This window comes from Varanus komodoensis, unplaced genomic scaffold (genome assembly GCF_004798865.1).
Source record: "Varanus komodoensis strain SLA01 unplaced genomic scaffold, ASM479886v1 scaffold15, whole genome shotgun sequence".
Classification (NCBI taxonomy): Eukaryota; Metazoa; Chordata; class Lepidosauria; order Squamata; family Varanidae; genus Varanus; species Varanus komodoensis.
In genome coordinates, this window is record NW_025335440.1 from 21,869,588 (window position 1) to 21,883,997 (window position 14,410).

The following is a 14,410-nucleotide window of genomic DNA, read 5'->3' on the forward strand; positions in this document are numbered from 1 at the left end:
GCTATAGTTTCGGTGTATAGGGGCAATGCCTGTTTTGCCACACTCGAAGAAACAGTGAAAATATCTCTGTCATATGCTTTCACTTACACGACAAACTTTCTGACTCTGCTTTTAGGCAAGTCTTCTGTGCGTGCACATACGGATCTAACTCGTTGAAGAAACGGAGCCATGCCCAAGCGCAGGGCTAACACACGGAATAGAAGGAAGGGTTATGACTACATCTCCCACCATGCCTTGCGACCGTCTTTTCCTGTAGAGGAGGAGGAGGAGAGGAGGACGGCGGCTGAGAAGGAAGGAAGCAAAGCCAGGCAGCGAAGCAAGGCGAGGGAGCGAGCGGGTGGGTGGGGAAAGCGAAGTATCTCTCCCTGGCGAACGCGAGGCGAGGCGGAATCCCACAATACCAGGCGGGTTGGTGAGCTTGTGTAGCTCCCGCTGTCTCTTTAATGCCAGAGGAAGCGATGCGGAGGGGTGGAAAATGGCAGAGCTGCAGATGTTACTAGAAGAGGAAATCCCTTCTGGCAAGCGGGCTTTGCTCGAGAGCTACCAGAACCTCACCAGGGTAGCCGACTACTGCGAGAGCAACTACATCCAGGTAAGGGATCGGGCTGGCTTTTCGGCAGGCACTGCCCGCCTGCCCTTTGCGGGGGCTAGTAGCCTTCCTCGCCTTAATGGCAGGGGAAAGCAGGAAAGGAGCCCCCCTCTCTCTCTCCCGCTCCCTCCCCGTCTCTCTCGGTTACAGGAAGTGGGCAATGACTGTTGCAACAGGGAGAGACACCCAGACAGGCGGGCTGAGCAGTTCCTCCGATGTTTTGCATCGCCAGCCGATTCCCGATACAATCTATCGCTCTTTCTTCTCCCCCCGCCGCAGACCTCCTGGGCTTCACCCCCCCCCCCGCTTAAACTTTTGAACCAAACGAGGCTTCCCTTCCTCCTCCTCGCCTTCTCCCTCCGCGAGGTCCGCTCCCGCTCAGTTCGGTGTGTTTTCGGAAAGGGACTGAAGGGAGAAGGAAACAGGAGGAGAATTATTTTGTCAGTTCGGATCAGAGGGTGTGCCTCTTACGGTTATTTAATTGAAGGCACGCTATACAGACCTCCCTGTGTTTTGTGTGCGTGTCTAGAGGCGGCGGTGCGGAGTGGGGATGGTACATGGATTTTAATAAGGGTTTCATAGATGCTTGTTTATCTTCCTCTGGCTGATTTCCTGCCTCCATCTCGCTCACACACCCCTTCCCATTTGTGTTCCTATCGGGTTCTGACAATCTCCTGATTTGCTGGGGAGTGTGTGTGCTTGCGTGTGTGTGTAAAAAGCTGGGTTCCAATTGGAAACAGAGCATTACATCAGGCTTCTCTCAGGAGGTTTTGCGGGGCAGGAAGGTGAATAGACTTATTCCTGGTTTTCTCCTGTGTCAGTGTGAATGGCACAAGGACTCCTGGTCGAGTGGTAAGCCGATGTGGCAATGTGAAGAAATCCTAAAATTATGAAAAGAAGAACAGGAATCCTCTCGTGTTTGTGCATGTGTACACACCCTCATGCAGGGCTTCATTTAATGTAACAGCAGAAGTGAATTCTCTGTGGAGGTTGTTTGTTTAATATTTGGCATGTAATTTTTACCCAGATGAAATGGTCTGCGCTTCTGGTGTCATGCTGTGGAAATCCTAGACTGCTGAAATGATCAGCACATGAGAGAGTGAACTACAAATATAGCCAATAAAAAACCCCATAATATTTTAGAATGTTTTGGTCCCCCCCCCCCACCAATTGGATGGACCTGTTGCTTTCATAGCCAAAACATTCTGTAGCAACATTTTAACAATGTGTCTGAATACATATCCAGTGAGGGGATTTTATTTTCTTGTGGGTACTGTTTGACCTGATTGTCTTTACATATTCCTTGTTGTACAGATGCTAAAAACCTATTTTACCCTTTAAAATGTTCATAACTATACAGATCTGGAGATATATAGGTGTATATATAATATCTGTAATGGACACACACTATGCAATGTTTAAAAGCCCATGGAATTCAGAGATGGTAAGTTAAGAGTGAGTAGGATTGCGACTAAGACCCCACTGAATATTTTTTGCATATTTCTTTTCAGGGAAAACATTTAAGAAAAAATAATAGCTACTTCAGAATTCTGCATATTTTAAATATCCAGTTAAAAGTAGTGTGGAACCTGTTGCATGCTGTATGGCAATCTAGTTGCAGTCTTGTTTCTGAAAAGCTTTCCAATACGCTATATTCAGCATTAACTTTCTTTCATTTTTGTAGGCACAGTTCAGTAATAAACACTTATTATTTCTCTTCTGAAATATATATATGTGTGTGTGTGTTTGTGAAAGTAACAGGAATGTATGGATGAGATCGTGCTTCAGCCCAGACTACACCTTCATAATGGACTGGGTTGCATGATCACTACAGCTTTAAAAGGCCATAGTGGCTTGCTTTAAGCTGCACAGCCTGACAAGCCCTGTAGCCCTAATGACCTGCTTCTGTTGCCCAGGCATTATAGCTTGTATGAAGAGGAAACAGTCCTCAGATAACCCATGGCCTGTTGTTAAGTTATTGGAGGATTGTTTGTCCCTCAGACAAGCTATGCTGCTTCCATTCAGATGATGCAAATGATGCCCAGGCAGGTAATTAGGCAAATGACCTGACAAACCAGGCCGCACAACCCAGTTCACAACAGTTAACAAACCATAGCTTGTTAATGCAGCTGGAACAACCCGTGGTTCAGTGACAGTCTACACCCAATATTGAGTGTGGGTTGTTATGTTGTGTGAGTATCTTTCTGTGGTGCTTTTCTTTTCAGCTGAACTCTGATACCAGTATGGGTTTGGTTGAGAGAAATACTTGTGGAAAGAGGGACTGTAGGAAAAAGCAGTCAGCATAAGGAAAGCTTTTCATTCCATACCTGTTTGTTTTTTAAGTAGGAAAAAATATTCTCCAATCCTGCTTTCTAGATATTTGAGTTGGATCCTTACTTATACAACCAGCTCTGCTTCTGTGACATCTAGTGTTCTAGAAATAACACTAGATGTCTTTTTTCATCTAGTGAAGAAAACTGAATGTAGCTTTCTTTATTACGAGGACTTCCTTCAGTCTGAGTGCCACATTTCATTTTGGAGAAGCTCTTAGGAGCTGCGTTTCAGTGATGGGGGGACTGATGGCAAAGAGGACAGGGCAAAACATGTCTGAAATGCTAGCATATTTCAGCTTAAAGCCCTTACTGTCAGTAACTCAGTCTTAGAGAGAATGCCACTTTTAGAATGGGGGAGAAATTAAAAAAACACCCAATTGTTGATGGTTCCAGGAAAAGGTGTCAGCCAGGGAGAAGGAGGAAGGAGGCATGACCCTCACATTGGGCTTTCAGCTTTGCATCCCTGCTGTATGGCATGGTTCCCCACAAGTATGACCAGAGAATAGGTTGAGATCCATGATTTGCCTTCTGTGGATGGAAATGCTCTGCTCACAGAAGTTGACTCTGCCTGGTTTTTCAGGGTTTTCCTCCTCTCCTATCTCAGCTTACCTCATTCAGCTTTGCTGGTCCCCTCAGCCCTCTGCACAGCAATTTCAGGGGGTTACCAGAGCTACAGCAGCAGTGAAGACTGCTTTTGCCTGTTCAATAGCATCCTTTTAGGTCTGGATCAATCCCACTGGGTGCTTTTCCCCCTCAGGATATTAATGTTGATGTTAAGGAGAAATCAGTATGTATCTTTCAGTGGGTCTGCATTTTTATATCTTTACATTCAGGAGAAATATGGGCATACAGTACCAGTAAATTTCAGACACAGGAAATATAAAATGTATGAGATATTTCATAAAGGAATGACACTGAGCGACTTCACTGTGGAAGATACACATCAGCACTACCAGCTTCTTGCCCAGCAAACAACTTGTGGCACTTGTTCCAAAGAGGAACTTGTGCGGCTATATTTGTACATGTTACAACACAACAATTAAGAAAGTTCGGTCTCAGCAAGGAAGTCACCTTCACAATGATTTGGTGGTTTGGGGCAATCTCCCTATTTCTCAGCCCTCCAATCTGTAATAGAAGTAGGCATATAACAGCCTAGGGTTATATCAACCCAGTCTTATATGGTCATTGCAAGGAAAATATATGTGGAGCACTGATGAAATTTACTGTAGGTTAGTAATGTTAGAAATGGAAAAAAAACTGGCTAGATATAATTGTCATGATCACTGTAGAGCTCCCAAGATGGGGCAGGCCATATCAGCCTTGTGTAAGTTTCTTGCCAGAGATAGTAAAAGCATTTACATGAGAGAGGAGGCCCATTGCACAGGCCTGTGACATACACATACAGGATTGGTAAAAGCTGCTGTTCCTTGGTGGGTATTTTTAAGGCTTCTCTGTATGACTTCTATAACATGACTCTCCTGGGAAAGCTTTCTGAATGGGCCTTGAGCCTTGGGGGATTCTCTGATAATGACTAGTTTGCATCATTTTGAACACCCCCACCTTTGCCTCTTGTTCCTGTGAATCTTTATGAAGACATTATGCTATGCTAACCGTTTTCTTCATAATAACTAATTCTGTAGAGCATTTTATTCTGCTGTTTAGCCAAAAGGACATGACACAAAAGGAAGGGTGATAGGGAGGGAGGAGGAGAAAAGCACATTCAGGGACTATATTCTTAGTTGCAGCAGTTCAGTCCAGCAGTTCATGGAAAAGCTGGAATGGCTTCTGCTTCCTCTCCCCCTGACAGTCCTGGTAGCACCATTTAGCAGCAGGAGGGTGTGTGGAGAGGGGATTTTTTTGACTGGAGCTTTATCTGCACACAGGGAAGAGGTGACTGACTGCTGCTTCCTCTAGCCGTGATGGCCTCAGCTTATATAGCAATGGAAAGCTGAGTGGGAACCCATGCACTGCTCAGTGTGAATATTTACACCCAGGAGAAAGGTACCTTTAGCAGCTTGCAACTCCACAGGCCGAACAGGAAACAGATTACAGAGACAGCTGTCTTCCCAAGGAACAGAAAGCATCTTTTTTGTACTGCTGATACGATGCTGGCCCTGATAATTTAGCATAGATCCATCTCAGGATCTCCTACAATTTGGTGCATGTTTTTTCACTTTAGTTTAGTATGGACCTGCTTTACAAATGTGTGGCGATCCTGCAAGGATAGGGAGGGCAGTGTTAACAGAAGGTCTCATGGTAAACCGTCCTTGCCAATGTACTCACGTCTACAACATTGTAGTGCCCAGTGTTTTCTACAGCATTTTCCCATAAGTTTGCAAAGCAGAAGCTCTGTCTACTGGTAACTTTCCAAACTTAAAATGTAACCTGACTTAATTTGCACAGAAGCTCCAAACTTGCCTGTTTAGCCTGCATTGGAATTTACCCAGAGAGTCTCTCAGAACAAGAGTTGACCTTTTGGGGAGGCCAGCAGCTAAATGCTTGTCCTCCTTCCGATACCTTCGCAGTGATGAGGGTTAAACTGTTTGTCTTCTTCAGAGTTTTCTTGCTCCACCCAAAGCCAGCTGCTGATACAAATGCTTCAAAAGGCGAGGTTGCTTTTGGTTTTACTCATGGGAAATATGACAAATACAGTGGTGTGGCAACTGCAGCACATGTTTTGACCTGTTGGGGTGTGTGTGTGGTTTCCTCCCTTCCCTTTCTATGTAACTATAGTTGGGGCAAGCCTATGTGGCATTATGCTGTTTCCACAATAGTTTTAAGTACATGTGCTTGACCCTGAAGTGGAAAAGTTTATTCCTTTTTTTAAAAAATCCTGAACAGTAATTCATTTAAGTGCACTGCACCAATACACACACACACACACACACACACACACACACACACACAGCAAAGATGGATGACAGCCCTGGTGAGTAAGGATGCTAAGGTGTGCAAGGAAGAACTGAGTGACATTTTTTAGGCTAACACCTAATCTTTGCTTTATGTGGGTTTAGCCCAATTCAGTGTAAAGTGGTATATGAGTTGATAATACTGATTTGATTTTTAGTATAAGTCAGAGTTGTATCTAACAGTTGCACAAAGCCATCTGCTCTGCAGTTGGGCTACTGTGCAGATTACTTTTCCGGGGGATGGATTTGCTGGTAGTGTCAATGTCTGTGGTGTTGCAGCCCCAGGATTAGGGAATGTGACACACCAGGCAATGTAGCACATGCTCTCCCCGCCTGTGTGCGTATGCTGGAGGTTGGGGAGGAAATCCCTGCAGTTGGTGTTAGCACTAGTTGCAGCTGAGTTTCAATGTTTGTCGAATTACAGAAGTGCTTCTACCCTTATTTCCTCTAATTTCCGTAACCACTGTGTGTGTGTGTGTGTGTGTGTGTGTGTGTGTACAGTACATTAAAAACATAGGACAAACAACTAAACAGAAACTAAGCCCAGAATAAGACTGAGAAAAAAACTGAAACACATAATAAAGCCATCTTGTAACATAACTTTAAAGGAAAGGTTGTTGTTGTTGTTGTTGTTAGTCGCGAAGTCGTGTCTGACCCATTGCGACCTCATGGACAACATTCCTCCAGGCCTTCCTGTCCTCCACCATCTCCTGGAGTCCACCTAAGCTCACACCAACTGCTTCAGTGACTCCATCCAGCCACCTCATTCTCTGCTGTCCCCTTCTTCTTTTGCCATCAATTGTTCCCAGCATTAGGCTCTTCTCCAGGGAGTCCTCCCTTCTCATTAAGTGGCCAAAGTATTTGAGTTTCATCTTCAGTATCTGGACTTCTAAAGAGCAGTCAGGGTTGATCTCCTCTAGGACTGACTGGTTTGATCGCCTTGTGGTCCAAGGGTCTCTCGGGAGTCTCCTCCAGCACCACAATTCAAAAACCTCAATTCTTCAGCGCTCGGCCTTCCTTATGATCCAACTTTCACAGCCATACATTGCGATTGGAAAAACCATAGCCTTGACTATATGCACTTTTGTTGGCAGGGTGATGTCTCTGCTTTTTAGTATGCTGTCTAGATTTGCCATAGCTTTCCTCTCCAGGAGCAAGCATCTTTTAATTTCTTGGTTGCAGTCACCGTCCATGGTGATCTTGGAGCCCAGGAAAATAAAATCTGTCACTACCTCCATTTCTTCCCCATCTATTTGCCAGGAAGTGAGAGGACTGGATGCCATGATCTTACAGTACATTAAAAACGTAGGACAAACAACTAAACAGAAACTTAGCCCAGAATAAGACAGAAAAAACCTGAAACACAAAGCCATCTTGTCTCATAACTTCAGAGGAAAGGTAGCAGCATATAAAAATCGAAGGATTGAATCCTTTGCATGTTTAGACAGAAAAACATTCCTTAGCCAGGAATGCTGCAAGTTGTAGGACTCTTTCTTATTGAAGCATGCATAAATTGCACCCTGAAGCCAGTAAAACAGTTCTTAAAATGCTACTTGTTGCCTGTATAGATGTATCTGTACTTTCAACAATATGGATACACTTACTTCAAGTTCAAGGTGATGGCAACACCGACAACCTTGTTATTAATCACTGCTCCTATTTTCTTTCTACATCCAGAATATTCTGTAATATGTGAAAGAGAATATTACACAGTCACTCTCACACTAAGGGGTAACAATAACACAAAACAAGTTTATTTTTACAGATGAAACCACAAGATGTATTGACTTGCTGGCTTTGCTTATAAACAGTTAGTGTATTTAGACTCCATTAGTCTCCATGGTTGATTCTGAGTGTTTCTCTGTCTGCCGTCCCTTTTCTTCTCCAACCCAAAATGACAATAAAACTGCCTGTCTGATCTCAGCCCCTTGCCAAATTCCAAGCACTGTCCTCTTTATTACTCCAGTACTGAACACACATTTGTCAGTACAAATAGATTTTTGTAAAATATTTTGCTGCTGCCACATGTTCTGCACTTAGAGCCACATCACACAGTAGTTTTGCAGGTATGCACCTGAAATAAATGTACTTTGTGCAGGAAACATGAGACACTTTGCTTTGCTGGAGTGGTTAAATTGTTAGTCATAAGCTCAGGAAGCCCAGATTCAAATCTAAAGTTCAGCCATAAAACTCAACAGGCTGCATAATCATGTGTGTGTATATTCCTGTCCCCAGGTAAGATACTATAGGATTGCAACCCTGGTGGTCTTGGGCAACCTTATTTCTCACCGTACCCTACAGGAAGAACTTCTTTGATTCAGGTCTTCAAGGTTTTGAAATCATGGTATACTCATTTGGCAGGGGGAAAATGCAGACTATCTCCCAGTAGGGAAGGGCATCTGTCTTCTGTAACCACCTCCATATTGTTCAGTAGAAAAAGGAACAGGTTTTGTCTCTCATCTGTCTCTTTAATCAAAGCATATGAGCATCAGCTGGAATTGCCTAATCCTGAAAGATCCAGTTGATAGCTGGCATTTCATATTTGGACAAGTGTGACTTCAATCAGGCTGCCAGTTGTGTTGAAAATCTAAACTGATTTGCCATAAGAAATGAAGTGCAATGTTCAAACCTTTTGGGTTTGAATCCTATTTCCATACTTCCGCCTCTGACTGCTGAAGCTGTAGCTGCCAATATTGTATTGTGCTGGAAAGTAGCTTCTGGCTACTGTGTGCAGTGATGCAAACAGCTGCTAAGCAGAATTCCAGATAGTAGGATACCTAGCCCTTTGGGTCAGATAAGCCTTCTAGGTAATCCGCACTTATGGGAGAGGAATGAAAAGGGACTGCTAGCAGAAGGGACTTGAAAGGAACCAGTGAGGTTCAAAGAATCTACAATACTGAGGAAATTAAAAGTGTGTGTCATATGCTGAGAGTGGGAAGGCATGAGGAACTGAATGTGAATAAAGGGAAGCAAATGCAAATGCTGTGGGGATTTTAGGATTTGAGTAATGGGGGGAAGGATTGCAGAGCTAAGTTATTGTAAATCTGTCTTAAATTTTCAAATCTTGTTTTACTGGCTACACTGCTGTGAAAATAGATAAAGACATATCTAGATGAAATGAAGTGAGGTAATTCATTTTACCACAAGACAAGTATAAACAGAAAACCTTGACTGTTAGCTTTCTGACATAAATATAGAGATAGATATCACAAGCAAAATTTTAAGCTGAAATACTGAAAAACTAAATCAAGAGATCCAGTACTCTCTCCAGTCTTCCTTACAGCACTGAAGTACTCTAGCCAGGTATAAAGGGCATAAAGGGCATGATCCTATCCTCTGCATATTTTGTGGCAGAACAGATGGCATCCAAGCCCCATCAGACACTGAGCAGGTTTTAGAGAGGTCACTTAACTGGAAAGAGACCCTAGTAGGCAGCAGGGTTCAGGATAGTTCCATGAGTCCCTGCCCGGTTCACATGATAAAATAACACACTGCTTGTTACCCATGGTTGTTTCGGGACATGCAAGTGTGATGGTTCCTAACCCTGTTTTGGTGCACTAAACATGACATCTGAACCCAGAACTCTGGATTGTTGAGTAAGAAACAGCCTGGAGAAGCAACACACCCATCACTTATTTTTGGATTATAGCTCTGGGTTGATTTTTCATCAGCAACCCAGAGGTCAGGGTTTGAACGTCAAGGTGAACAGCCCAGGTCTGGAGCATCTCCAGGTTGCTTATTGCAGTGGAAGCAAGAGAAGATTTGAGAACCAGCATGCCAACTCATTTGCTTTTGAAGAACTCATGGCTAACAAACTGAAGGTTGCTTCATCATGTGAGTTGGGCATTCCCATCCCTCCTAATCATCATTAACTTCCACAGTCTCTGCTTGGACCTAATGGTGACCACCTTCCAGACTGGGTCACAGTTCAGCAAGTGACCTAAAGTGGGGGAGTGAAGAACTCCTTGCTTATGGTGCCAGGGGTTACTCAATTTGCATATATGCGAGGGCTGGATCAGAATGGATGGGCACTCTGGACAGTCCTTTCTCCAGGAGTGCTTGAACATGTGTAGGACCTCCATGTTGATCCAGCAATAGCTGTACTGGGAATAAACCCCTTTAGTAGTGTTTGTGACTGCAAAGCAGGAATGCTGTGAGCAATTTTTCTGGGTTGCCTCTTTCTGGGTTTTACTGGTATATGGTAGGATATTTATGGACAATAATGATTTCCATGAGTAGAAAAACTTGGGGAAAGCACTGCCTCTTAAAATACAAGTCAGAATTAATCTTTTTCGTCCTTGTGAATGTGTTTTAAATGAGGAAAAACCATTACCATTGCTCTTAAATCAACAAGCGATTGGTAGTAAATTTTAATTCTGCTGAGATTGCCTGACTTGCATACACATTTCCTTTTTTGTTCAGAGTGTTGCTTTAAGTATCGGCAGGAGGTTAGGTTGTGTCCCCTTCAAACAAAAGACCACTTATACTTAACAAGGATATGCAGAAGGAGGCACTTGCTATACTATGGAGAAATGGGCTTCAGTACAATGCAGTTCGCCTAAGGCATCTCCACTAAGAGTGCAATCCTGTGCATGTTTAGATGGAAAACCCAGCCATATTGGCTGGGGAACTTTGGCAGTTGTAGGACTTTTTTCTGCCTGGACATGCATAGGACTGTGCCCTAATTAAATCAAGCCTAAATTAAGACCATTAGGATTGTGCTATAGTTGAACATATGGTTTTAAGACTAAATTAGATCTTACACCCAGTTTGAGTAGAATATTATGACAATTTCAATAAATTATCTTGAATGTTTTTTTTTAGAATTGCTGTATTGAACTACTTTCTGAAATCCATCTATTAGAGGGTAGTGTTGGTAGTAATATTTTGAAGTTCGTAAATCTACAAGCCATCTGACTATAGATCATAAGCAGGCAATGCGAAGCTTAAGGTTCTCATATAAATCAGGGATTGGCAAGCGACTACCCTTCAGAAGGTTTAGGCTTCAACTTCCACAATTCTTGACTATCAGTTGCCTTGCGGGAGCTGATCAGAGTTAAAGTCCAAAACATTTGGCTGGCATAAGTTTGCTTACCCTTGGTATAAATAACGAATGTTACAATTTGAGGGTCAGCATCTTCCCATGTTATTTTTCCCCTTGCACATTTTTTAGGTCGTGCTCTTCTGCTAGCTACACTGGCCCTGATCCAAATTGTCATGCTTTTAGAAGAAGTATTTAGGGCAAGGGTATAATCAAATGCGCATCCTGTTTACAGCAACCAAGTATGAACATTTTATTTATTTAAAACATTTTTTAACCCTGCTCTTCAGCTGAAAAGGCTCCCAGAATGGTTTGTATGCAATCAATAGAACACGATAGTCCCTGCTTGTAGGCTTACAATGAAAAAGGCAAGATGCTAGGAAAAAAGGGATGGTGCTGGAAGAGGAAAACTGAGACCCCCAATTATTACAGCTATATAGTGTGTACAATGATCAGCTGAAATGAAATAATATATGGTAAAGGAGAAGCCAATTGATTATTGTTTTTCAGCAGAACTGATGGAGTTATCCTTATTTCCATCCACTTCTGTGCAACCTTTATGAAAAGGCATTGGAGAATGATTTAAATAAATCAGATGACATTAACACTGGCATGCTCATTTGAAGGAGGACTATGGTTCTTAATCCAGCAAATGATAAATAGGCTTTCCTGTACGTGCTGCTTGCATGTAAACACAACTTACAGGTTCTTGGGTTGTTGGAGATGAACAGTGCTACTTACAGTCTGCCTGCTTCTTCTGCTTTTACTCAGCAACCCACAATCCGCCCATGCAAACTGTGACATCTGAGCTTTGTTCTTTAGGGGCTGTACAACACAGTGGTCCAGATTCAGATGCCATGTTCAGCAGGAGTCAATCATGGGTTGCTGGGGGAAAAAGGAATAGGAAGACTTTCTGTAGATGCAGATGGTTACTTACATGCAAACCAGGCTCTCTGAATTGGGATAATGCGCTCTGCCTTGCCTAACTCCTGTCTCTTCTGGGCCGTTTCACCTTGGCTGGCTCTCCAGCTTGCTTCCACTCTACACCCAATCTATGGCATCTCATCTTTGAGACAGTTGCACTTCAGGTGTTGTGATCCTAGTGGACTGTAACAGATACATTGGGAGTATTATAGGTTGTTAACAATGTGAAATTCAAACTGTGCCTCACCCTCTCCATACCTAGGTCCACTCTCTGGTTTGGGAAATCATTTTTTAAAGAAGACTCAACCTTTTCACTGGATTCGGGGCTGGTGCAAGCCGTCTTGTTGCATCAGTGTGGAAACCACCCCCAGCACTTTTTAATGCAATGTATGCAACGCATGCAGAACTGCCTCTCTGAGGTCAGCTCCCCTTGGACTGTGTGGAATGGTCTGGAAGGGATTGTAGTGCACTGGTGAGCAAGAGGTTCCAATGATAGTAAATATTTAATGTAGTCTACATGCTGTAGCTTTCCTTCCTAAAAATGAATTACTGCTTGTGTTTGGTGCATCCTGAGCTCTATCTAGCTATCTTTTGGTATCAATGACTTCTCTGTCGCACGTTTGAGAGAGTGGTTCATTAAAGATACATCTGTGCCAGTTCATTTTCAAATGATCTGTGTGTAGAAAAACTGGTGCAGTTTGCACTTTGTCCCTTCTCCTACTGTGGATTATTAGAGTTTTTGTTTTCTTTGTGTGGATTTGTGGTGTTCTCCTTATCATCGACTGGCTGCCTTCCTGCATTAGTAGAAGCTTTTCCTTTAAATAATAAGCTGATAGGACTGCTATATGGCATACAAAGTGTTCAGTTGCTCAAAGATTCCAATTGTTGACTGGGAACTGAGCAGGTGGGACTTAGCATTATTACACAAAGCACTTTCTAGTAAGTACTCACAGCTGAATATTATTGATATTCTTTATTATTGGCGAGAATAATGAATACATAAAATTAAATTTCAATACAGTTCATTATAACTGAACTGGCTGGGTCATTCCTCAGGGAATGTCTACATGCAAAGGCAGTTCTTGAGTAGCCATTTAAAGAGCAACACTGAAGATGCTGGCCCAAAATCTACAGAGCAAGCATTCTAAAGGATAGGTTTAGAACCCATCCATAGATGGTGCTCTAATGGATTGTTGTAAACCACCCAGAGAGCTTTGGTTGTTGGGAAATTAAATACATAAAATAATAAATAATGGTATTCAAGAAGTGAACCTCAGGAGTAATGCAGCACCTTCAAAAGTGCACCCCTTAAGGACTGCAAAAATCAGGGAGGGACATCAGAAGTAAGTTATCTCTAAGGTAACCTGGACCCTAGTTGTCCAGTGCTTTGCATGTTAATGACAGAATGTTACACTTGGCTCACTGCAGTTCTTTCATTAGAAGGATACTGAGTTGCAAACAAGAAGGTCCAAATAGCCTCTTAGCTGCATTCTGCACCAGCTGCAACTTCCAGACCAGGCCCTGAGGTAGCCTTTCACAGAGTGCATTGCTATAATCCATTATCTTGGTAGCCTTGGAGAAAGGCTTGGACAGGACCCATCTACTGGCAAAGCCTCAGTTAGAAGACATCATTGGTTGTCTGTGTTGCTACAGCTGCTAGAATTAGGCCAGATACACTTCACTGTCCCGAAGTAGCAACCTAAACGTGACTCCTTGGCAATCTTTGCTTTCCTGTGCCTTGGATGGCCAAGAAAGGCTTTGCATATACACTGTCCCACTTGTGTGTATTCCAAGTTTTAAAAGCTTTGGGCGTTAGTATATCAACAAGGTCTATTTATATCTTAGTGACAATTAGAATGATCAAGTTGGTGCAAGTCTTGGACAAATCCACATAGTATAAGTTTATTTTCCTTAATTCCTAGGCACTATTTCATGTGGATTTCTACCAAAAGTAGAAAAACTGGGGAAAAACTCTTGAGTTCAGAATTATTTTCAGCCTAAAATGCAGAGAACCTTAAATAATAATTTAAAATAAGCATACTAAAGCAGGCTTTTGCAATTCACCACCCTTGAAATATGTTGGAATGCAACTTGGCTTTGTTGAGCGGAAGGGTGGGAATTGTGGGCCTAGACATCTGGTGGGCACTGGGTTGGGAAATGCTCCTCCAAATTTCATTCAGATTGGAGCTGAATACATGCTAAAGGATGATGATAAGTGTGTGAACTCTGCTATGACCTGCCTCCCATGCTGGTAGAATATGTTGCAAATGAATACGAGTAGCAGTAGTCCCGCCATGGTGCAAAGTGAAGCATCCATCTTGAGTGGGAGACAAGGGCACCATGAGTGGAATGATAGGAGCCGAGATCTGACCTGTGGGATGCAAGCCACCAGGAGCTTCTCCTACACAAGCCCATATCAAAGGAATGGGAACACTGGAAGACCACGATAGTGCTTTTCAGCATTGCGTAAAAATATCCCTTAGACTTTTTGATTAGACCATTTGGTCACGTCTAGGAACTTCAATAGAGGTCTTTCCAATCATTTTCTTCCTGGTTTACTCGGGACTACAATACTTGATGGAATACCTCTCCTAGCATGAATTGTACACTGTCA

At 42.9% G+C, this 14,410-nt stretch overlaps 1 protein-coding gene across 4 annotated transcripts in view; it reads left to right on the forward strand.

The window, feature by feature from the left end:
- The first annotated feature begins 305 nt into the window (after positions 1 to 305).
- Positions 306 to 14,410, forward strand: part of ABI1 (abl interactor 1) — a 104,302-nt gene continuing 90,197 nt past the window's right edge. For 2 of the 4 annotated variants that reach the window (XM_044424764.1, XM_044424765.1), the window contains exon 1: positions 346 to 592. In XM_044424764.1, coding sequence (XP_044280699.1) covers positions 476 to 592 — 117 coding nt within the window. In that variant the 5' untranslated portion in view covers positions 346 to 475. Of the gene's footprint in view, positions 593 to 14,410 lie in introns of all 4 variants that reach the window. The other 2 variants (XM_044424767.1, XM_044424768.1) reach the window with 2 other exon arrangements.